At 42.5% G+C, this 24,757-nt stretch overlaps 1 protein-coding gene across 1 annotated transcript in view; it reads right to left on the reverse strand.

Moving 5' to 3' along the window:
• The window catches only part of UTP20 (UTP20 small subunit processome component), a 64,075-nt gene extending 41,940 nt beyond the window's left edge, over nt 1-22,135 (reverse strand). Inside the window, exons 1-21 of the mRNA XM_062014928.1 lie at nt 22,008-22,135; nt 21,361-21,441; nt 20,491-20,557; nt 20,165-20,297; nt 19,498-19,686; nt 17,999-18,080; nt 16,813-16,950; nt 16,252-16,407; nt 14,485-14,631; nt 13,840-13,974; nt 12,307-12,384; nt 11,462-11,640; nt 9,317-9,472; nt 8,703-8,791; nt 6,272-6,377; nt 4,898-5,048; nt 4,414-4,476; nt 3,954-4,112; nt 2,882-2,958; nt 1,929-2,008; nt 1,016-1,259 (exon numbers count right to left, since the gene is read on the reverse strand). Of these exons, the coding sequence (XP_061870912.1) occupies nt 1,016-1,259; nt 1,929-2,008; nt 2,882-2,958; nt 3,954-4,112; nt 4,414-4,476; nt 4,898-5,048; nt 6,272-6,377; nt 8,703-8,791; nt 9,317-9,472; nt 11,462-11,640; nt 12,307-12,384; nt 13,840-13,974; nt 14,485-14,631; nt 16,252-16,407; nt 16,813-16,950; nt 17,999-18,080; nt 19,498-19,686; nt 20,165-20,297; nt 20,491-20,557; nt 21,361-21,441; nt 22,008-22,052 (2,555 nt within the window). The 5' untranslated portion in view covers nt 22,053-22,135. The remainder of the gene's footprint in view (nt 1-1,015; nt 1,260-1,928; nt 2,009-2,881; nt 2,959-3,953; nt 4,113-4,413; nt 4,477-4,897; nt 5,049-6,271; nt 6,378-8,702; nt 8,792-9,316; nt 9,473-11,461; nt 11,641-12,306; nt 12,385-13,839; nt 13,975-14,484; nt 14,632-16,251; nt 16,408-16,812; nt 16,951-17,998; nt 18,081-19,497; nt 19,687-20,164; nt 20,298-20,490; nt 20,558-21,360; nt 21,442-22,007) is intronic.
• Between the last annotated feature and the right edge of the window lie 2,622 nt (nt 22,136-24,757).

Genomic DNA, 24,757 nt, shown 5'->3' on the forward strand with positions numbered 1-24,757 from the left:
GCCTGGAGGAGAATGAGAGGTGACCTCATTGATACAAGTATTTAAAAGGTGTAAGCCAAGGGGACAGGGCACTTTCTGTAGTGATACGACAAGGGGTAATGGAAAGAAGTTGGAACACAAAAAATCTTCTTTCCTGTTCAAATAAGTGAGTCCTGGCACAGGTTGCCCTGGGAGGTTGTGGGGTCTCCTTCTCTGGAGGTTTTCAAAACCTGCCTGGATGTATTCCTGTGTGACCTCATCTAGGTGGACCTGTCTGAGCAGGGGAGTTGGAATGGATGATCTTTAGAGGTCCTTTCCAACCCCTACCATTCTGTGATTCTGTGAATAGAGGTACTTAGCGGAGAGGAGAAAAGAAACATGGATCACTGAAATTCTAGAGTTCTGTAAAGAAATTATGTGGAGGGCATGGGAGTGGGCAGGTAAACAGCGAGTATGGAAGTGTAAGAGTGAAGAAACTAATCCACTACAGTCTGGTTCAATTTTTCCAGGAAGGTAAGCAAAACATAGGTTTTCTAATCATAGAACAGGAATACCAGAAACCTTCCCCTGCCATGAGATCATATCTACCCCATGTGCATTATACTATTTGTCACATGCAGCTATGCAAGCACACCACTGCTCATCCTCCAGGGTCTGGAAAACTGATGCAGTCTCTAACAAAACCAGTACTTTCTCCACCTTGGGGAAAATGTTTTTGTCTTCAGCGATGCCAAATTAGGACGTATTTTCACTTAAGAAAATAGGAACCTTATTTTCACTGAAATCATTCCCTGATGGAATAATGAGGCTGTGACAGTGGCAAGTCAGTAAATGACAGACTGAGCAGCAGAAATGTACTGCTAGTTTCATTTCAGCCTGCTTCTTGTGTGATGTTTCTAACAGAATCCACATTTCAATCAAAAGGTTATCTTAACTGGAAACAGACATCTCATCAGCCATGCATTCAGGAAATAAAGTATAATGAAAGCAAATGAAAGTAATGTGTCCTCTCAACTGAAAAATAAACTTTACTTACCTAATAAATCTAAAAAGAAGTGGGGAAAGTTCCCTTGACCTGGGCTCCACTCTATCTGGAAACTTGGTCAGTGCTTTCCACAGTAGAAAGCGGAAGTTTGTGTGGTCCAGCCGCTCACTGCAATCCGTTCTAGTCCTCAGTTGCTCCAGGAAGACAGTCCTCACTCCTCCTTCTGGCATCTTCTCACTTTCTGTTTCAGCAATGTTTTCCTCCTCTTCATCTAGTTCACTTTGCAGCTCCATTTCTGTAGAATACATGAAGTAAATCTCTTTAGGTTACTTCATAAAGGAATTAGTCCCCATTACAGAAGTAACACCTTTGGTGACACAGACCTGTTTAGACCACGGTTTTTAACGCTGACCTGAAAGACTTGCATTGCTTACAAAGCATTCTAGGATGCCTTTCAGCCCTGACACATCACAATTATCCTCAGTTCTCGAGTAACAGAAAAGTCCATAAATGGTGGTGTGTTCGTGGCTCTATCATAAAATCATAGATTCCCTACACCCGTAGTTAAAGCTCAAGAGCAAACCCAGAAAGAGACTGCAGGAATCCCACTGAATCTATGGAACAGATAGATGGCCAGTCCCAAGGTACAGGTTTTGTCATTGCTCCTGATCAGGTTGGGCAGAACCAGCCTTAAGCAGAAATGAAACTGTTGAGTGGCTTCCCACAAGCTGCAACTTGTGCAATGTAGGTGCCTTTTCTATCTTTTTCTTGGTGTTTAGGACAGAAGGAGACACAGTTTCCTCCCAATCCTCTCCATTCCTGCCCTGGATATGATGCTGATAGTCAAGCACTCTGCTTCTCAATTCCTCTATCAAATGTAAATTTTGAGCATATAAAACCACAATTATGGTATTCACAATTAGCTGAGTTACTGTCATAACGACATTTAGGAGCCATGACTTACCAGCATAGGTAGCAGCCCTCTCCAAATGTTCATATAAGACCTTCCAGAACTGTTTGTTCTCCATTCCCCTTGCATGAGAACTAACAAAGCATGAGATAGCATGAAATTAAAAAGAGAATAAAAAAAGCCATGTGTCACTAGGCAAGTTAACAACTAACACAATCGGAGGCTTTGATAGCTGCTGTAACGTGGGTGTCTGAACACAGGACATCCGCACAATGCAGCTGTAGCACTTCCTTGCCTTTGCTCAAGGATCTCAAATGTCAACTGCTATTAAAATAATCTAGTTGTATCTCATGACTTCAAATGAACTCAAACTGAGTAAAAATATTCTCAAGCTTTCTACTGACTTCTGTACAGTAACAGCACACAGAACCAAAGGAAAAATTAGCACGGTCCTATCTTCTGAAGAGCTGGTTTAATATTTTTTTTTATTAATTCACTAGATCAAAGGGGAAAATCCCATCCTTTTTAATCATACATCAGAGAGGAAAAAAACCAAGAAGATAAAGTCACGCTGAAAGCGTGAAACCAAGACATTGGTTTCAGTACTTAGCTAAGCTGTCACCATGGTAAGTCTTCCCTACTCTAGGATTTAGAAGTTTTCCAATAAGGACAGAAAAGTCAGAGACAGGGAAACTGAGAGGACTTCTTGCTTCTTCAAGCATTTGTGAAACACTAATGAAATCCTGCTACCTTTGACTGAACACTCTGATGCTATTTGACTATCTTTGTTGCAACTCCAATGGTAAGAAAAAAATCAGAAGCTAAGTTAAAAAATGTAGGAGCCTACACAGCTTGTGACTTATTTGAGAGACCAAGTTCATGAAGGGTCTCATGCAGAGAGATCTCTCCAAGCTGGGCCTTTTAACTTCATCTTTTGTTCACAGGACAATGGAGGGAATGGTCTGTGAGACAACCACAGATTGCAGTATCCAACTGTGTATATTTACCTTATGAGTTCTATCACAGGATCCCAGAGAGGGCTGAAGTTAATATAAAGCATTCCCAGTAAATACCGAAGAGGCACCTAGAATGACATACAATGTCATCTTGTTGACACGTAAAAAACAATAGTTACAAGACCAATCAACCTTCTCTAACCTTTCTTCCTCTCAAAGGGGAAACTCTGAGTCATACACATCATCCATTGTCTCATAGCTGCATGAGGAAATCCAGAGTCCATTTACTGTAAGCTGCACTGAGATGTGCACGCCTACATACCATGGATATGTGAAAACCAGTTCAGCAGAGCAGGTGATCTGGATCACCTGCCTTCCTCTTGAACTTCAGGGCTGCCATAGAACTATTAGGGACATCATATAGAGGAATGCTTGCCCTGAAGGAGTCCTTGTTGTACTAGGCCTAGAGGCATGTCCTCTGGACTGGCTCCTTGCTGACCTACATGCAGGAGAGCTGACCTACAACCCTTCCTCACAGGCACTTACAAGACAAGGTAAAAAAATTATCCAGTTACAGCAAAAGCCAAAAAAAGAGTAAAAAAACCTTCCACCAAATCCATTGTCAAATAACTAGTAAACTGTGACCCTTCCAACATCCAGAAAGTGAGGACCCCTGTACCTCAGCAGCAGAAGAGTTTGAACAGTCACAGGCATACAAGATCTTCACTCTGCAACAAGATCCAGAAGCTGGCCTCTCCCGTGGCCAAAGGGAGTCCTACCAAAGTTCAGACATGCTGAGGGGATGGCAAGGCCATGACTGAAAATTTGCTCACAACTCACCTCTCCCTGGAACCATCTGCCTTCCTTTCCATTAAATCAAAACCCGATTAATCTCGTTGTGGACCATTTATTTATGTAGCACTGTTGTTCTACTAAATATCCAAGGGAATGCAATAGTCCCAAGGACAATGGGAGCTGTGATCCCTACTAACAGCATGTTTTCTAAAGCCTAACCTGGGAGCTAATTGATGTTTTTGATGAACTCTTATAAAAAACTCTGCAATCCATGTAATGGAATAAGAATGTTCCCTTGGAATAAAGGAATGTGACAATAACTACTTACCTCCTGCAAAGATCCACTTGGTATTGCAGACTGTACTATATCACATCTTAATTTCCTCAAATGGAGAAGTTTTTCTCTGTAATCATTCACTGTTGCTGGCACAAGTTCTGCTTGGAGCAATATGCCAAACACTGGCTGGAGTTCCCCTGTGCCATCACCCTGAACAAATAAGTGACATGCATTTTGGTACGAGTAACCTTTTCTCACTGAAAGGGATTTCAACAAAACTTCAGAGTCCCAGACATTTTGGAACAAATAACCAAGTCAAGGGGACTTGCTCTTTTTCCACCACTTGAGCATCAAAACACACACAAAGTGATAAAGCTGGAATGTGTGAGCACAGAAAGCAGAGGACAACCTCTACTAGACACCTACTGTGTTTTTGCAAAGTAGAAAACAATTTACACGTAACATCAAAACCAAATATCTTTGAAATGTTAAAGAAAAGTTTCAGCCCTACCTCAATCTGTGTAGAAGGTGGATTCTCGAAATGGTTTAGAATTCGAACAGTCAACAGCCGGACCTACCCGAAGCAGAAACATGTCAGAAACATGCAAGAGAATGTAGGCTACACACACAAACACACACACACCTCACCAACCCCTACATAGAGGTTAATGTTTTGCACAGGAGGCTGATTTCACCGAGTTCCTCCTAGAGCTGAGAAACAGATGAGCTCCTGGAGTCTGGCAGGCAATTAAAAATGAATACATCAGGCTTCTGCTCTGGAAGAAGCAAGCCTCACAAGGCTAAAAGTTAACCTCTATTAACCATGCCACAGGGCAGCTTCTTACAAACGAGCACAGTCCTAAACAGATCCTGTGGGAGTAAGAGTTTTACACAGTCTCACCCTTCTCCTTTCAGCTTTGTCCTTCAACTCAGTTTACTTAAACTATGTTGTTAAAATACAAGCTACCTTGCATGTGCTCAAAAAAAGCAATTACCTTGGAAACACCAGTGGAAATATTAGGATGTAGCTTCTCAAACAAGTCCATTAGATTGCCTTGGGAAAGGGGTTCCTGGCAGCCACATAATGCCAACCTTGTGTAATAGAGATCAGCCAACAGCAACGCAGAGGGGTCTAAAGGGAAAGTGCTAAAACAACAGAGTGTTTTATTAGCATACAGAATGCACTGCAACCATGCAGCTGTTTGAAAATAAGGTAGCAGCGACAGTAACAATATTAAGGGAAAATTCCACTTGACTTCAGACTCTGCTGGCACCAGCAGGCCAGTGAAGTCAAATTCACCAGCATGCTATCATGCAGCCTCAAAGTCCAATTGCCTATGACAGCCCAAGAAGCATGAGATTCCTCCTTTATATTCATCAGGCCTGTCAAACTGAGGCTAGCAGATTGGATCCCCCACCTCCACTCCCTAGCTGCAGAAAACAAATCTGCATAAGTCTGACAAGGGCTGCTGCTACTGCCCAGCTGCCCAGTCAGTCACCAACTTCAAACAGAAAAGAAATAATCTAGGCTTAGTTGAGACAGCAGGAATCTTGCCTATCCACAGGAAAAACTCCTGCTGCTACCTTATGTCCCTTGCTTCAAGGGATATCCCTAGCCCAAAGATGGCCCAAAAGTAGTAGACTGAAGCTCCCTGGCAACACTTCCTCATCTGGGCAAGGTGCTTCATCTCCATCATGTCTCAGACAGATTTCCTATCTCAACAGGGTGTTTTGAAGCTCAGGTCACAAAGACTTGGCAATGCTCCAGCCCAACAGTGATGTGAGATTACAAGTTCATCAGGATTTGTTGGACAGAGATCAACAGTCTCCCTCGATTCCTCCATACACTCAGATACATGTGCTAATTATAAGCAGAACAGCATTTTAGTAAGTAAAACAGAGCATAGAAAATCTCCTCTCTCTGTATAGCAAGCACACCCATGGGGATTGAGGGACACGCTGGAATCCCAACACCATCAGTAAACTGCAAAAGTTCAGGCTTTTAGTACCCTTCAGAAAGCCTGTTCCTGTGTCTGATATCATTATAAGGTAACACACAGTCACTAAATGTAGCACTCCTAGGTAGAACTTACTTGACACACTACCCTGCAGCTATCTAAGAAAGCTTCAGTTTGCAGAGAAAATGCCACTGAACAGTCACTACATCTACTTGGTTCTCCAAGCAAATGGTGCCTACAACATTGCTACCCTACAAAATCACAGTACTGCAGCAACACAGTGGTGTGACAGAAAAGGCAACACACAAAGAGGCATTTAACAAGCACCTCCATGAAGGCAAAGTAAACTCTTTACCAAGAGTTTACCAAGGAGAACCACGAAGGATCACAGAACAGACCGAGTTTACTTACGTCACCAAGTTCTTGACACGCTCCACAGGTAACAAATGGAGTATTTCAGAAGACTCTGCCAAACTAAGAAGAGTGCTTACAGCTTGGCAGGCCACAAATAGGCTTCCTGGAGCAAAGAGAGAACAAGAACAGTCTGTATATTTACTCAGCTCTCAATGATTTGTGTTTGTATGGTGCTTGTCCATCCTGAGACGGATGGAGTCACAAAAATAGGGTAACATGTGATCCCAGAACTGACACGTGTATTTTTTTAACCATTATCATAAACCATGAAGGAAATGCTCCTCTGGCTAGCAAAGTAGGTACCTGCTGCAGAGAGCCAGCACTGAAAACTGTGAATAGCTCCCAGTATACATCTGTTTCTCACATGCACATATACAGAGAGCAGAGCTGTGTTCCGTAAATGGTACCCAGAAATTAAGAAATGCTGCTCAAAGTAATATGGCTGCAGAAAAAGAGATGCAAAAATAGATACTGATGCTACCACACAAGTGCCTTATAAACTTTGGCACTTTGGCATTGCACTGCTGTATGAGATCTTCACAGCTGTCCCATGTATCTATGGACTAAATATTTGTTTGTGAATGGAAGGTGGGTTTGCTGAATTTTGTTATGTCAATCTCCCTTCTAAGCTTCTTAGCCTCCTTTATGGATGGAGGGTTTCCCAGAAGTACAGGAGAGTCAAAGCCCTTCCAGGCAAGAAAGTGTAAAGGCAATTCCTTTCTCCTAAGTTGAAAAAAAGTATTACGAAATCCTCCTCCCATTTGTGTTTTCCCAAGGGGAAGAAACACTGTTCCTAAACCAGGCAAACTGAAGAAAGCTTTTAAAGGATGTAAGATGCTTCCATTTGCCAGGGAAAAGGGGGGAGGTAAGCATTCATATCCCATGTATTCCTTTGAAAACGTCTCTCTATTTCAAGCCATTCAGTTCTGCCCACCATGAACCTCTAAGAGGACCTCCTCAAAGAGAGAAGAAACAAGTAATGGCAGGACGAAGCTTTCTGCATCTACAATGTAAGGGTACAGGCTCCCAAACTAATCTGCCTACCACCTGGTAGCAGTATACCTGTGCTGAACAAAGATCACTGCTCCCACCTCACTACAGACACACCTAATGTGATCTATAGGATAAGAGTTTCCACGTAGGCAGTTAGTTACCCCTGAACAGCTGCCAGGGGTAACCTGCTGTTGCTCTGCCCCAGTTCTCTGCAATCCACAACAACTGTGGAAAAACACCCAGTTCTGTGACTTGCACTTTGCCCCAGCCTCACAGGCCAGGCAGGTCCAGTAGGAAGCAACAGGGCTGGGGTGTGCCCTGCACAGACAGTGAGAGAAGACTGGAGTCTTAGTAGAAAGTAAAGGAATTTCAGAGATCATGGGGCTGGAAAGAACACTAGAGGATTAAGAAAGTGTCCAGGAACCCTAGTTTGGGGAGGAGGGTGAGAAAATCAAGGAAAGAAGTGTAGGATGGGACAACAGGAGGAGAGAGTGTAGGACTGAGGTTGCATTTGCTTTCTTTTGTCTCAGAGGCAAAGGAAGAAAGAGTAATGTGCCTCTTGCACACACTGCTACTACTACCACCAAAGAAAAACACCTGAGAAGAGAAAGTTTGAGTTTTCCTTTTTTATAAGTATGTTGCAGCTAAAAGAATCACAACAGCATGCAATCTCTGCAAACAGGATAGAAGACAGGGCTACATCAGAAAAGGCCATGCTTGACAAAGACCAGAATAGAAAAAGCAATAGAGGAAATCAGCAGATACACTTAGGAGTGTTAATAGAGGGATTATAAAGAGAAAAGGCAGGACTCTAGCCAAGCCCTCTGAAACCAAGGAATGATGAACACTGAACCTGGAGCACTCCAAATACTTCCTTATACTTTGGCATAAGGCCAACTCCTTGCAATCCCCCAGTAACAACTGCCCTGCCCAATGCAAATTAAGTTAAATCATTCTTTTTTTTTCTTCCTAGAGAGGAAAAACAACCAGTGACCACCCATGCCTGGAGAAAAGATGCAGCACCTTAGAGTTAGTGCTGTTGCTTAGGTCAGAGACAGTAATGTAATTTTGCACTGTAGGGTTGGGATAGTCTCACTGGAGCTCAGAAGTCAATAGCCTCTCCTTCACTTGACTGCTTCAGCTTCTAACTGGCTTAAGATTCATTTTCACTCTCTTGTCACTTTCTTTATTTCTTTCTCAATTATCTGTGTTATTCACTTTGCAGAACATTTGCTGCCCCATTATTATCACCAACAGGAAATGCAGAATTGTTTCCTCCCAAGCTTTGCTTTTCTAGTCTTACTTGAGCTGGCCAATACGTCTGGATACAATGGTATTGCTATTCATCTTCAGTCTTTATGTCGTCAGAAAAACTGCTTTTTTTTAATATATATATGAACAAAAAGAAAATAATCAGGAAATAACTACAACTGACCTTTGCAGAGGGTTCCTTTCTCAATGGCTGTGAAGAGGGAATCTATAAAACTTGTCACACGGGGCAGAATGTTTTCTTTGTCCATTGGTCTGTCCAAAATAAATGGGAAGACTTTTATCTTGATGTTACAGTGACACCTAAGCATGTATGAAAGCTTTCTTTCTTATCTATCTTGTACTCAGTTACAGATAGCTCATCCCCAAGTTTGAAAACAGCAGCAAATAATTTTTGCTATTTCTGATTCAGAATTTAAGTTGCAGCATTCATTGCACCTTCTCTCCAATTATTCCTTCCACATAGAACATCTTAATTATTCAAAAAAACCTCACTGTCTAGGGAGGACAGTGCTGAAAACACAGAAACCAAAACATGTCAAGGACATCTCAATGTACTAGCGTACTAAATTTATGGGGCAGGTAATCAAGAAACTGATATTGTATTCCTGACTTCACTATTGACTCATGGTACTTCCACACAGTATTTTTTTTGCCTTCTATCTCCAGTTTCCCCAAACTAGTGTTTTAGTAATTACTGTCTTTCCCTTAATAAAATGATGTCTTACAGACAGTGAACTAGAGAGCATTACAGAAATCCATGACAATAGTACCCCTTACCTAACATGTGGCAGTACAACTAAGGCAACCCAAGGCTGTGAAAGGTCAGTGATGTCTTCTTTGTCTGGTAAATGGATTAAAGACAGCACATAATCCAGCACTGGTACTGCTGCTTTTCCTCCTTGTCTTTTACTTGTTTGTTGCCTTGTATTAGAGCTAAAAAGAAAAAACAAGCTTTTAAGTAACGCACCATTACATATCAGATATTGCTCCTTTTCCTCTCATGATATTCAAAGTAACGCTTGCTACTTCTAGGCTAAAAGGACTTGGGACAATTTGTGTTTTTTCTCTTTTCAGTGTCCTCCACAGTACAAAATATAACCTAGTCATGCAGAAACCAAGGTGCATAAGAAATGTCAGGTCTTTATTTCAAGTTCAAATAGTAGTTCTAGAAGGAAAGGCACTGGTTCTCAGTTGGACACCCTCAAAACTAGGAGATATCGCCTCTAGGAGCACCTGAGAGTCATCTCTGTCATTATTGTTAATAAACCATGATCATGTTGACTTAGACAGACTAATGGATAACACAAAACAATCAGTGACATAAAGTTTCGGAGGAATCACAACCTGAGCCCAAATCAACAAGTCTAACTGCAGGCATAAAGGGTTGACACCGTAGTGGAACATATTAACAACAGTACTTCACATCCCATAGACATCAATCTTTCCGTTCTCCTCAGTGGTTGCAAGACCACAGTTAGAAAACTGCATAGGCTTCACCCTTCAAGAAATACAGAAGCTAACAAAAAAACAGCATTAGGAATCATTGGAGGTTTAAGAAACAAAGTTTATGAGGTAAACATGGACTTGGGATTGTTGGTCCAGAGAAAGAAGACTTCAGATGTTTCTGATGATCAAAGCCCATTATTTATAAAAGTTGGATGAAAAGAGCAAAAAATAATCTACTCTTAATGCTCCCTGCAGCAATGGATTTAAACTGCAGTAAAGAAAGTTTTGCTCATATCCCAGTGACTGGGAAAAAAACACACCATCACACACCCCCGCCAGCTATGTAACCATAATGACAGCAAAGTATGGGCACAGACTGCCAGAGGCACCTTGGGAATCTCCAGAACTGAGAGTACTTAATAAAAATTTGGTCAGACATCTTTCAGAACTGGTTCAGGACTTGTTAATTCCATCCTAGATAGGAGACAGAGTATGCAGAGTACTACTATGCAGAGTATGCAATTCCTGAGATGTCTCCAGTCCTAATTTCTACCACTGACATTGCAGGAGCATAAAAAAAGTCCCCAGTAGGACCAAGATCCTCTCAGTTAGTTATACCACTGAAAATACAGATAGATCAACAAATAAAACAAGGAAAAAAACCCAAATTTAACTATTTTTTCTCAGCCTTCTGTTCCCTAAATCGTAATACCTTCACACTCTATCAAATAAAAATAGGAAAATCCCACAGAGAGGATTGCTTTTAGGAAAGCTAAAACCTCACATAAAAGGCAAGTCAAGTCAACACTCTGCAGGTGAGTTTTGAATTATCTGAGCTGGAGTGATTAGAACAATTGTAACCAGCAGATTAGTAAAGGTCATTGTGTGCTTAACAGTGGTTACCCCAAATCTTTCCAAAGAGGCTCCATGGGGAAAGCAATCACTTCATTGCAACAAAGCAAGTTTTGCCACTAGAAGCAGTCAAGCTGTGGCAGCTCAGTGCTGTAACTAAATTACATATCCTTTGGTACCTAGGTGTGCTCTATGGTAAGACTGTGGTACTGCTGCCAAGAAAACTCCTAGATAAGACATATGCGTACAGGGAAGAGAGACATGGCATAGGCAGGAGGTTAGTAGTGATGTCAACCTTGACTGCAGTACTCGCTACAAAGATTATCTGCCTTAAGGATGCACCATGTCTCTTGGTGTAACAGATCCCCATCACGCACCTACAGCAACACTCACTAGTCTTTTTAGATCAGCGATAATCTTTCCAGAGCTGTACCTCTTCTCAAATAATCTCAGAAAGAAAAATGGGATCCTACCATATCGTTTGGCTTGCAAATCTGCCAGAAATGTTGCCATTTACAGAACTCTGGCAAATAGTGGGAGGCAAATTTTATGCAGCTCTGTACTGTCTTCAGGGTTGCAGCCATGCAGACACATCTAGTGTTTGCTAAATTTGAGAAGTCTCACCTGACAGATGATTCAGTGAAAACAAGGGGATACTTTTCAAATGCCATTGAACCAATGGTGGGAGGCTCTGCTTTCACCAGAATGAGTTTAGTCAGAACTGCCATTGCCTCATCCTTTGCGAGGGCATCTGTGCCAGAGAAGCAATGCTCAAGGTACTCCAGAAAGCATGGAAGAAAATGCTGAATGGACAAGACAAAAAACGTCAAGCACTGGTAAATCTCTTTAATCGTGATCAAATCCATAAAAAACACATAGCACCATCCACAGAGGATTCCAAACACTCACAGATGAGCCACCATAGCATCAGACTTATCAGACCTGGTGCCTCAGGTCACCAGCACACAGACATCCTCTTAGCCCAGTAGGGATGGTGATTTGAGGTGAAAACTCAGTTTGCTCCAAATCGAGTCTCATCAGGATATTCCAGACCTCTGATCTTTACATTCACCTCTCACTCCATTGAACTAATTTGATTTCTCCCAGATCACCACTGTCAGGCCTGGCCTATCAGATATCCCTTATTTGTCATTTCTGCTCCTCTTCTCCAGAATTCCTCTTCATCTTATCCATTAGAAGCCTAACCCTTCAATTCCCAACAGACAATCTTTTTGTGAGTGCAGACAGCTATCACCTTCTCCAACCCTGAGCACCATTACCAAACTTCAACACCATGCCGTAAGCAACCTTTCACTCTTAACAGATCATGACAGAAGTTTAAACAAACATCATGTCAACACACAAAAATGCTTTAGCATACAAGGCAGTTAAATACACTATGGCAAGGCACAGTTCCCATAGTTCCAAGGCAGCAAAAGTAAATGAAATGTACAAAAGCTTCCACCTACTCTCTCAAATTGCTTCATTGTGAACATCATTTCAGAGAAGTCCAAAAGAAAGTGCCGTTCAAATCCACTTGCAAATACCTGCAAAGTGCAAATAAAAGGTTGACAGGAACACATTAACAGGAGATATTTCATATTCAACTCTCCATTATTCATTCATAAGCCACTTTTTTCTGGTTTATGAATCACGCTTTGAATTCCTTGATACACAGTCTGGCTCTCTGTTCCTGGCTAGCAGGGCGTGTTAGTTCAGGCACACACAGCAATACTGTTTCCAGTGACAATTCAGTTACAGAAAAGCACGGTTCTTTTAAACAAACCCTATTGACACAACCCTTTTTAACAAACTCTTCACTAAGACAGCTTGGATCCCACAAAGATTGCTGAGGTATGTCTTTACTGTGATGTGGAAAATGTAAGCTGAAAGTTCTTTGGACTGCAGCATAAATACACCAGTTGTTAGGAAAGACCTTAGGCCCAAAATATATTTCAGCTTTGCAGTTTTCCTGTGTAGCAGAATGCAGAAAGTTTACCACCTCATGGGTAGAGCCAACATCTGCGCTTCTGAAGGACCTAAGATAAGAACAGTCCTTTGAATACTCAGGACCGGTGCTCCTCAATGCTGAGATATACAACCCAGAAAGATACTCCCAAATCTCCCTTTCCTAGACTCTTCAGAAGACAAGGACAGCTTTAACAGAAGGCCACACAAATGTTCTCAAACACTTGATGAATCATGTCTCCTGAGCAAAAGCAGACTCACAACACAGGCAGAATCTTAACATAAGCCAATCCTGAAGGCCAGATGAAATGTATCTTTTTTAAACAATTAAAACAGATTTGTTTTCCCACTGTAAATCACATGACATCTTTTCTTTCAAATAGTTTTTTACATGCACAATACAACTATGGTCCACCACTGTAAACTGCAAAATTATAATGTAGTGCAAAAAGAAAACGAAAGAACCAGACTCTATAGTAGCATCTCCTATTAATAGTTGCAACACTGCATTTGACGGGAATGTATGTGGCTAATGCTGTCAGTACCTCAGGAACAATGGGAGTATTGAAATACATCTACCCTTGTACTTTCTAAGTCATGTTGCATTTGCCTGAACCTTGTCCACAAGGCTAAGACATGCTCGCTAAAGGCTTGGCAGCTTAGTGAAAAGGTACATTTTTCACCAAGTCCAACTCACTGACCTGCTTTATAATCTAAAGCAGAACAGGTCCCTTCTGTTCTTCCTCCTTTCTCTAGAGGCTTGTAGGTATTTGAAACAGAGCCCAGTTTTTCTTTGTAAAGATGTCTGCCACAGTGGCACTGCTACACTGAGAGTCTGTGCAAGACTGTCAAGGAGTCCCAAGACCTCAGTAGATGTTATTTAAGGCATTGGGCTGCTTTTCCCTTATCTGTGCAAGAAGGCTAAATGGAACCTTATGATGTATTTCCCAGCCTGAAGTGAAATGTCCTGAAATCAGCCTGCTCTAGGGATCTTGAACTCTGGGACTTCTGCTGTAAGCAACAGTCCTTGTTACCTTCTCAACAGCTTCCTTGGTCAAAGGATCAGGCAACAAAACATTCTCAGCCAGCAGCAATGCAGAAATGGTGTTCAGCAGGGTCTGGCAGCAAGATGATGAGAGATTTGGTGTTCGTAACATTTTTATTAAAACCTGAAATGAAAGAGAGGGAAATTATATTCATCATGAAGATAGTGTTTGTCTGGTCTGAATGACCTGGACAGTCCCTTCAGAAGGAGGGCATGCTGTCCTAAACTTCAGCCCACAGAAACGAATCCCAGTAGTCCTGTCAAAGTTTGAAGGCACTAAGCTGACATTTGAATCCAATGGGGTCAGATTTACATGAATCTGGTAGAACGGCTATACAATTGATAGGAAGACCTAGTTCTGCTCCACCTTCAGTAGCATGAACTGGTCTATAGATGCAGCAGCCCTCTTTTCCCTTGCTCATTTAAAGGAGGGCTATACTAGCATTACAGTACAGAGATAAAATTCACATGCAGTCAGAGAGGTAGTAATACTCAAATGTGTCTGCTCATTCATCTCCACTCCCAAGCCCAATGATGCATCAGAAATGTGTACAGATGCTTCAGTTGACTACATCTTTTCCATATTAAATTGAATCTTCTCTGGCCCACCAGCCAAAGTGACAGTCTGACTTACCCGACAGACATCTTCAGGCAGGGAGATTTTGGATCCATGTGCATGATCTGCTAGGATCAGATAGGCTCGCAGAATCCTTTCTATCTGCTCTGATGCCACAGAGCAGTTGGTCTTAGTTATTTTCCTTTGCAAGTCTAAGAGTGACTCCTGTTTACACAAAAACGGAAAGCAAAGAGTTACAGAGAAACAATCAGACACTGTTGCTATTTGAAAGGCATTCTAAAGAATCAACATCTCAACTGCCTGACAAACTATTGTTGATTCTTTCGTTCATGTTTTACAAACTAAACCTTACAGAAACACCGTGATTCCCATTATGTAAAATACATATCCCCCACTCCTTGGACAGAAAGACAAATAACTTTTAAGTTGAGGGTGTCCTAAAAGGCCAACACTCAACATAAAAAATAAAAAACAGGAAGAGAAAGAAATACTTGGCCCCAGACCCACAATGGTATGAAAGCACCCAACTTTCACTGGAATTATCAGATCTTAGGTACTTTTACACTTTATGTATCATCATGCTAATGTGGATGCCGAGAAGTTACTCATATCATCTACATTCTACAGACAACAGAGATACTCTGGATCACTCCCATTAATGTCCCTTCCTATCCAGAGGACACAAACTCTCATATTTGATCTTACAAATTGAACCAAACTTGGAGACTACACTAATACTTCTGTCTGAGCACGATACTCCCAAACACTCACCAATTCCCAGGGTAAAAAAGCAAGCCTCACGAAAAATAAAGGGAATTAACGTCTCCATTTTTCAAGATTTCTGCACAACTGCAGATGCTGAGTGACAGAAGACATCCAGTGGCTAATAAATCTGTAGCTAATGTCAGGCTAATAACTACTATCACACCGAGTGAGTTGGGGAGAAGAGGATGAGGTTTTCTGGGAAACTATGGATAGTCACAGGGAAGGAGTTCCAAGAAGGAACAAATGGGATTATTTACCCATGCTGGAAGGACTACTCTAAGCTCATTTGCACCCCTTCCTCCAGTTTCCCACTTCACTCCTTCGAGGAGCACAGCTGACACAGACTACATTGTCAGGTGCAATAGGTTTCAATTCCCCTTAGTAAAACCTAATCAATAGTTAGAAAACTTCTAAATGTTGGTCAGGTAAGTAAAAACACTTGCCAGGCCCTTGCTTCTTATTCTGCATCATCCTGACCCACACGGCACAGCCCATGGCACTCTGTTGTGCTCCCTCCAACCTCAGAGTGTAGTCCTCAAGCAGCAATATATGAATACTCAGATTGAAAACACTTTGATTTTCAGTACTTGGCTTTGAGACTTAAACTTATCTCTCCATGTTCAGTCCAAGTCTTTCCTGTAAAGAGAGCTGCGAGGCAAAAAGCTTCCCCTTTACTGTCACAAAGTGGGTCTGGAACCAACAATATTAGTTCAGTAATATAAACCAAGCCCTAGTGTTCCCATCCCAGCAAAGGGTCTGTGATGACTGCAAAGACAGACCCTACAAACCCTCCTTGTTCAGCCATGAGACGGAGTTCCAAGGCACACACACACAGAAGCAGCTCTTTCCTCCCTCACAGCACAGCATAGCCACCAGGCTCACTCTGAACTTATAAAAGAAGGTGAGGATTTTTCCCATGCACATGACAGAGTTTCCAAAGCAGAAAAAAACCCCCAGTTATGGTCCAATAAAATAAAACACAAACACTTTTCTTGACAGGGCACGTTTTTTTTTTCAGTCTCTTATGAATAATTAACAAAAGAGGAGAAAAGAATGTACCTCCAGGCACTTGAAGACAATGTCAAAATGCTCCTTATGGATATGCACTACTGCTGATCTGATCATCTGCTCAAAGGCTTCTCCTACAGCTACCCATGGTAGCTCAACTTCTTCTTCAGTAACCGGCCCCAGCTTTAACAAAATTAACTTCATAGCCTGTATAGGGAAAGAGCACATCATGTTCTTATACTTAGAAAATAAATCTAGCAATCCTAAAATTAGATAGTGCAATATACTGCTAAAATATTCCAGTGTTCTTGATTCTTTCTAGAATGACTATGGGAAAAAAAACTCCAAGAAAGGCCATAACTTAAAATCTTAAATGCCAGCAAGCAGTACTATTTTAATATATAGGAATACTGCGTGGCAATTACTAAAAACAGCATTCCTCTCTAAGAATATTCTTAGAAGGCAATTTTCAGATCCTATTAAGTAATGAACATCATGCTTTTCACCAACGATACACTGAGGTGAACAAGACAACACTCATTAGTTTCACTAAGAGCTGCCTAAGGCTCCATTACAGCAACACTTAAACCATCAATTTTTGCTTGTCTTTACCGTCTCTGCACAGGAGTGGAACATGTTCCTAACACCCTTGCACATCTCAAAAAGTAGCTGTCCTACACCTTCCACCTTTTCAGGGTGCTCCCCCAGGTCACAGAGCATTAAATTGAAGATTGCATTTTTATCAGAAACCTACAAAACATAAGGAGAGAAAAAAAAGTTATCATCTTGGATGGATAGAGGCAATTAAATGGCTCCACAGCATCACATTAATCTCCTTCTCTCGCCTTCCCACAACAGTTCAAATTCATTATTTCTCCAACCACACAAGGAAACTGAAAAAAAATGATGTTATGCAGTTACTACAGCTCCACCCCCATCTGCAATGTACATAGGTCTACTGAGGTCACTGCAGCTGAAATATGTGGGTTTTGCTATGACGATTTTAGAGTTAAACAGGTGCACAAATGCACCATTAAATTGCTCCCAAATGAAACACAAAGGCCGCTGCACTGGTGTGGAAAGACATACGTAGCAGCTGAGCTCAAAATCCAGTCATCCAAAACTGCAATCACACTTGGGAATACTACAAGGACTTCTGGCCCAAGATTTTAAAACCTTCCATTTCTGAGGATTTGATTTGAAGTTCAGTAATTTCTGAAAACAATCAACCAAATAAATGTCCTTTATTAAGGTCTTTTTGCTAATGTGCTTTTTGGGACAAAAATCAGGATACTCTGATTTGCTGATCAGTCTCAGGAATTCTGACTTTTGGATACTTTTGACTACATAAAAACCAACAATTACCATTCTACTCCATGAAAGGCTGCTGTCTGACCTTAGTTCATTGCCTGGGAACATGACATACTCTGATTTTCAGGAGTGCAAAAACATTGTCACAAGAATTTCAATTGTACAAAGGTCTTAAAGCATTTAAGCCAGTGAGGAAATGTGCATTTTCAAATGAAAGCCTCCCTTTTGCAAGATTACCTTATCATTTCTAGCCATTTTAGACAAGCCAACCACAGAAGTTTAGTTGTTCTTAAACCAGAGAGTGCTAAGGCCTCTATTTGCCATTGCTGGTATAAAGTGCATGACATTCTCAGTAAAATACTCACTAAAAATGACAACTTGGGACATGCCGAATGCCAGTTCAGGACTTCTTTGGAGAACCCACTATTATACATTAAATCCAAGAACCAGTACAGAATGAAGATAGCGTCAAAGTAAGTCACCTCACCTTTCTCATTAGAAAGACAAAACTTTCAGCAGCAAAGTTTCTGATGTGAAGTTTGTGGTGAGCCAGCAAGGTGCTGTACAGCCTACAAAGACACAAAATAATCCACTGTCTTAAAGGCAAAGTAAGACTTGACACGCTTGGTTTACAAACACTATGAACCTATCCTCCTAGGGAGGGCAAACACCTTTCTCAGCTCAATTCCTTCCCACTCTCCCTGGACAACACAGAATTTTGTAGAGAAGTTCAAATGACAATGCCAAACAAATTAAGTCATGCTCGGAAATGCCTCTAAAATCTCTGGATCCACAAAGATTCAGTATCAACACTTTCAGTATATTTAGCCAGTAGTAGTACATGATGCCAAAGCTGATTTGCTAAAGTAGATTTGTATTTCAGTTCAGTCAATGGGCTTTCTTGTGCACTTAAACGTTTCCTGGTAAGTACCCATGGCAGTTGCAGGTGGCTCAGTGCATGTTCAGTGCAGAGTGAGAGCTGCCTTAGATTCACAGCCAAGCAGACGTTTTTCCAATATGCTCAACAGCTTTTGCTGGGATGGGGAGGAAACGTATAACCCCTCTTCATTCCATCTGTCCAAATTGAAATTAGGACAAAGCAACATGGACCCACTTGGCTCTGACAAACAGAAGATCCTTGCTACCAAAGCAATTTAAGAATGAACAAGCAGTCATATTGGGTCAGACCACAGGTCCAGCCAGCTCAGTATTCAGTCCAGACCAGTAACCAGAAGCAGATGCTTGGGAAAGGTTTAATAACAGGGCAAGCACATCCAATATCAGCCTTCAACCACTCACAAGCTCAGGGACTCCCCAAAAGAGTAGTGGCTCCCATGAATTGGATAACTTGCTCCAAGCTGGCCAGTTTCCCTTTGAACCTGTGCTAACCTTCCACATTTACAGCTTCCTGCAGCAAGGAGTTTCAAAGCATACAAAACTGTACATTCCTCATCTGCTCTCTTACTAAGGACAGGAAGAAGGGAAAAACATAAAGGTGAAAATACTGGGAAGTGAACAACTACAGACTCAAAGGAACTCATTCAATGTGGTAAGTTCAGGTGTCTGCAACTGGGAAAGTCAGAAATTATACCACTTATGACTGCGGTACCTGACAGACACTCAAGACATCTGTGATAAGTTTACACATGGTCATAGGTTTCCAAGATAACTGACAAGCCAGAGTCTTTCTGAACTTTGTTTGTCCAGCTGAGATGGATGCTTCCTGTCCTATCCCTAGAGGAGAAAATGGGACTGAAAGCCCAAATCTGCTCCCAACCCACACCCCTTCTCTGATACAGTGACCCATGAAAGTCAGTACCATCTCAGAGGAGCTGTGTACAATAACATGATTCAGAGTCTCTCAGAAAACTGGCAAAGCATGCTAACAGTTATACTGAAGCAATAAGGCATGGATTTGTGTGGCACATACACTTCTATAGCACTTAATAACTGCTGATCAAGGCAGATGTTAAACATGGCTCTTACCTGTATATCTTCTGTATGTCCTTCACCATCAATCTCCACAAGTATTTGTAGAGATAGGAAAGAGAGGTAAAAGCCCATTCCAGCAGCTCTGTGTCTTGTGTATCCAGTAACTTGGTGATGGCCAGGAAAAAGTCATGAAAGTGAGGATAGAAATCAGCCTGAAGGTCTCGTGCCAGCTGTACCACCAGACTGTGTTTCAGGAAATACACCAGTGTTAGTACATTTCAAAAACAAGCAAAAAAAAAAAACCCACTAGTCAATGCATAATCCAGCAAGGTCTCTTTGGAAGAAAAGACAGCACCACCTTTACTTCTCATTTTTATTTAGATATCACCTATTAGGCAGCTGTGCGTTGCAAGAATCTTAAGATTAAAAAAACAGGCAATGGTAAATAAGAAGACATAAATGATTAACATCAAACAAGGCACATCAATATTCTGACTGACACACTCAGTAAGCAGTTGGGTTAACTTGTTTGACTTGTCAGAGCTAACTTTTTTGAAGACTTAGAGCCATAAAGCTCTATTAAGGAAATATGACCACTTTGGGCATCTCATTGCTATATTTTCCCCAGGTACAATAAAGAAAAAGAGCACTCAGAACAGAACTCATTCTGACTTGTAATACTGTCAAGACTTCCAACTACATTTTGTCACCATATACTTACTCTAATAGGGCTTGATAAGCAAGACTGCCTTTGACTTGCAAATTTGTCTTCAAGCTCTGCACAATGGCACTTTGGTAATAGACCAGCTGGTTGAAGGACTGGCATTTGTTGGCCACCTCATTGTAGAATTGCACTGTTGGAAGCACAAAAGAGAAAACCTGAGAGCTAATCCAGTTCCTGGTAAACATCTAGGACGAAGAAGAATATTATCTCTCCAGATTCCAGTTCCAAAGTCAGTTGACAGAAAATCTCCCACTGGGCTCCAGATCAGAAGAAACTATTTAACAGTTTAAAGAGAGTAGGAAACACAGTTAAAAACAACATACCAAAATGCTGAGTGAGGTTTAGTTCCCTCCATTTCCGTAGTCCTTCGAAAAAGTATGTTTCAACCTCCTAACAAAGCAAAAAGAAAATAATAGGTATCAACACTAATAATGTAGCTGCAAAGATGAAGAGTTTTAAATGAAGAAAACTATCAAGTGCCTTCACATTTTAAGAATATTTCAAGAATTACTGTAATTCCAAAAGATGCTACAGAATTTCCCTGGAAATAACACTTTTCTTTATATATTCAAAACACATTTGACTATTTTCTGGTGATAGGACTAGTTAACTAATTGCTTTTCTGACTTTTCTGTTCACTGGCCCTGACAGTCTAAGATGCTGAGCCATAGCTCTCCCAGCACAAATGCTTTGGGTCTTCTTTTAGCATCCTCACAGCTACTGAGTGAGAAGTTCAGAACAATACAGTAGGCCAGGAGATAATAACCTGCAAAGCACTGTCATCGCAATGATGAGCTATGGGACACGTATTAATGAGTTTTCTTTGTGATCTATAAAAACACATACTAATGCTTTGTACACATGCATATACACTATCACAACTACTCAGTCTTTGCATGTCTGGACATAGGACTGCTGACTGCCACAGAAGCATGTTCCATGCTCAGAAACATCCATAGGCCCATCAGTCACAAGGAAGTCATCAGGGATGGAACTATCAAAGGGTCTCTATGGTAACACTGCGAAGCAAGTAAAAAAGGGGAATGGAGCATGAAATGAGGCTCCAGGAAAGTCAATTCTTGCAGGAGCTTCTTTCCAATTTCCCCTCGGAAAAAAAATCCTTATGTGAATCTTTCATGGAGCATATCTGCTTGTAATGTGATTCTGAAAATGACCGCAATTGCTGTTCTCACCTCAGCATAGCTCCCAGTTCTGTCAATCCGGTGAATAATATCAATATTAACATTGCTTAAGCGCTCCGAAAATGTAAGAAACTGTAAAACAAAAGGACACACATGTATCATGCTCGATTCTCAAAACAATCCTTCCAAATCCCTCTCAACAGCATAGGCACTGCAAACGGGACCCCCACTTCTGAAGACCGGCTGGCAGTTCCTATCACTCTGCAAAGAGTCCTACCCGAATTTTAAGACACAAAATGCGTAAAGAGTTCACGGGCAGGGGCAGCCATCTCGCCCCTCGCTCTGTAAAACCAAGCCTCGCAACACAGTGAAAAAAAAAGAAGAGAAATCTACCGGATTTCAAAAAACTGCCCGCTCTGGTCTTGGGTAACATCCCTGCTAGATATTACTATTTTACTAAATCATGTCAATTTCATACGTTAAGGCTGTGGCGCGCCTGCTGCAGAAGACGGACGGTGTCCCGGCTCACGGAAGCATCACCGAGTGCCAGGCAAAGGTGGAGAAGCAGCATTTGGGCGCGGGTCCCTCGTCTGGGACCCCCGAGCAGCGCTGCGGGCACCCTCCCGTCCTCCTCCTCCTCCTCCGGCAGCCGGGCTTTACCATTCAACCGACAACGAAAACTTAAAGACGGCGCTTACCCGGTGAGTGTTCCCCGATTTGTGGGCTGAGGACTTGGTCTTCATGGCGGCGGGCGGCAGGGGGGCTCAGCCCGAGCCCCACGGCGCGATCCCACAGAAGCAGCCACACGTGTACCCTAAGCGCTGGGCGCCGCCATGCCAGACGCGGGCTGCCGGGAGGAGGAGGCGGGCCTGGCGGCGGAAGGGGCGGCCGGCGGCCGCTGGGGCAGGGCTGTCATCGCAGAGCTGGGTCCGCGGTTAGGGTGTGGGGAAGGATCGGAATGGCCCGTGCTGCTGCCTGACCTTGGCAGTGAACACCGTTTCACTGGGGTCTGTGAGCCTAGGAGCTCGTCTCCGTGCTCTGATGTAAAGCAACCTGAGGCAAAAAAGCCTGTGTTAGGGAGAAGAGCACAGCTCTCAGCACGGTATTGGTGGCTTCAAACGGCCACCACGCCGGCAGCTACTGCCGGCCCTGTTTTAGTGCAGGCTTTTGTCCAGACCTCAAAAAAGCCCCAGAATACCTTATTCCAGGCAAAGTACACGCAACAGGTCGAGGGAAGTTCTCCTCCTCTATTCTGACCAGGTCTGTGTCTAGTTTAGAGCTCACCAGCCCAAGAGGGACAGGGAACTGCTGAAGAGAGTCCAGCACAGGGCCACCAAGAGGATACGAGATTTGGAGCATCTTCGTTATGAAGAAAGGCTGCGGGATCTGGGGCTGTTGAGCCTGAGGAAGAGAAGGCTGAGGGGTGATCTCATTTAACACAAATGTTTAAGAGGTGTATGAGGCAACACTTTTCCATTGTCTCCAGTGACAGGACAATGGATAATGGATGTATGCTAGAACACCAAAAGTTCCACTTAAAGAAAAGCTTTACTGTGAAGGTGACAGAGCCTTGGCACAGGCTGCTCAGGGAGGTTGTGGAGTCTCCTTCTCTGGAGGTTTTCCAAGCCCACGTGGACATGTTCCAGTGTGGCCTGATTGAAGTGGACCTGCTTTGGCAGGAGGGTTGGACTAGATGATCTCTAGAGATCCCTTCCAACCCCTGCCATTCTGTGATTTTATGAATAATTACAGACTGATGGTTGTTAGCTGCTGTCCTCACAGCAGTACCAGGGCCTGTGACAGCATTTGCCTGTGGCTGCAATTGCAGGAGGTGGAGAATGTGTGCTGAGGCGATGGAGGGTGAATAGAAACTGCTTGAAACTTTGTTTTGGGCAGGTGCTGTGCTAACAGACCAGAATCACATGGACATTTTGGGTTGCAGCTTACAAGGCTTGGGAGTTTATGAGTTCTGTTACAGGTAGCTCAAGGCCACTCTCAGAAGCCAGGTTTGCAGGTTATTCTGACAAAGTTGGATTTGAGCACAGCTGAAGTTCACTATTAGGAGCATGTAGGGACCCACGACTTTGAAAAGACTGGACAAGTTAAACACTTGCAGATGCACCCAGAATAGCTGCCCACGGGCAGGCAATAAACTAGTAACACGATAGCCATCTGGATAGACAGGGAGCATGCTCATTCCAGCACCTGTGAAGGCAGAGAGCTGTGGAGGCAGCTGTTAGCTTTAAAGCTTGTTCTTCTGCTGCTGGAATAGAAAGAACTTCTTATATTTGCATTAAGTGAGAAGAGAATGCCAAATTTAGGCACTTGAGTTCAAAAAGGTTGGCTTAAGTGTTTTCAAGCCCGTGAGAAAGTGCAGTTAGAAGCACGTTGAGAGGTCTAGATCCACGAAAGAGCTTATAGGCACCAATACGCAATGGTTTAGGAGCACAAATAAGTCTCCAGATGTGGTTAGTAAATGCAGCTAATATTGTGAACATATTGTGAACTTGTGAAAAACCGTCCACAAGATCTTTTTTTCTGATTATGAACAGCATCTTGTAGAGCTGTGGAGCTTACTGGGATGCATGTGCTCCAAAATCATCCCAGGGAATGAGTGAACTCTAAGATTCATGGAAAGCAACAGGGAGAAGAGCTCAGGTGTCCTCTGCCTGTTGCAGAAGAGAAATCACCATCACAAATCCAAGATATCAGAGGAAGTTTTTTAAAGGTTTCAAATGTTTGTATGTATGTAAGCTGACAGCTTCTCAGAAGGGTGAGACAGGCTAGACCTGCAGCTGCTAACGTTCATGAGAGTTTCTGCCCACAAGAACTACTGATGGACTGCATTTCACCAACACAAATACAGCACTTGGAGATATATCTGAGGGAGTCTTGGGGCAGCGACGCAGATATCAATACAAGTGTGGCCATGATACTGGTCTGGCACTATTAGCTGGGAAGATTCAATGACCTGGAAAGTCTCTTCCCCACTTCTGTACAAGTTACAGCTATGCTAACAATATCTTTTCTAGATATACCTCTCTGACTGCAATGCCTCAGGCTTTATTCTTTTACTTTTCCAGGAAGAGACGTGGCTTGTCTACCTCTGGGCAAGCCCTGGCTCTAACACACTGTGGTTATCTGGTGGATCCAGCTGTCAGCAAGTCTTCTTCAGAAATCCATGCTAATGGCAAGCAGATGGCCTTCTGAAGAATGGTGACTTGTTGGTAGGGACACCTGTAGAGGCACGTAGAGGAAGCCATTGTAAAACAGCACATGCACATCTATTAAAGGAGTCACCTATGCAGATCTTACTTCTTCAAACACTCGCTGTGAGCTACAACCACCCACCAGCCCTTGACAGTAATCCATCAGCATTTCTGGGACAGGGCTAAGATTCCTATGTCTTCTCTATTCCTGCGCTTTTTAGTCCTGCTGTCCAAAATCT

The sequence above is a fragment of the Colius striatus genome, chromosome 1 (assembly GCF_028858725.1).
Source record: "Colius striatus isolate bColStr4 chromosome 1, bColStr4.1.hap1, whole genome shotgun sequence".
Taxonomy (NCBI): Eukaryota; Metazoa; Chordata; class Aves; order Coliiformes; family Coliidae; genus Colius; species Colius striatus.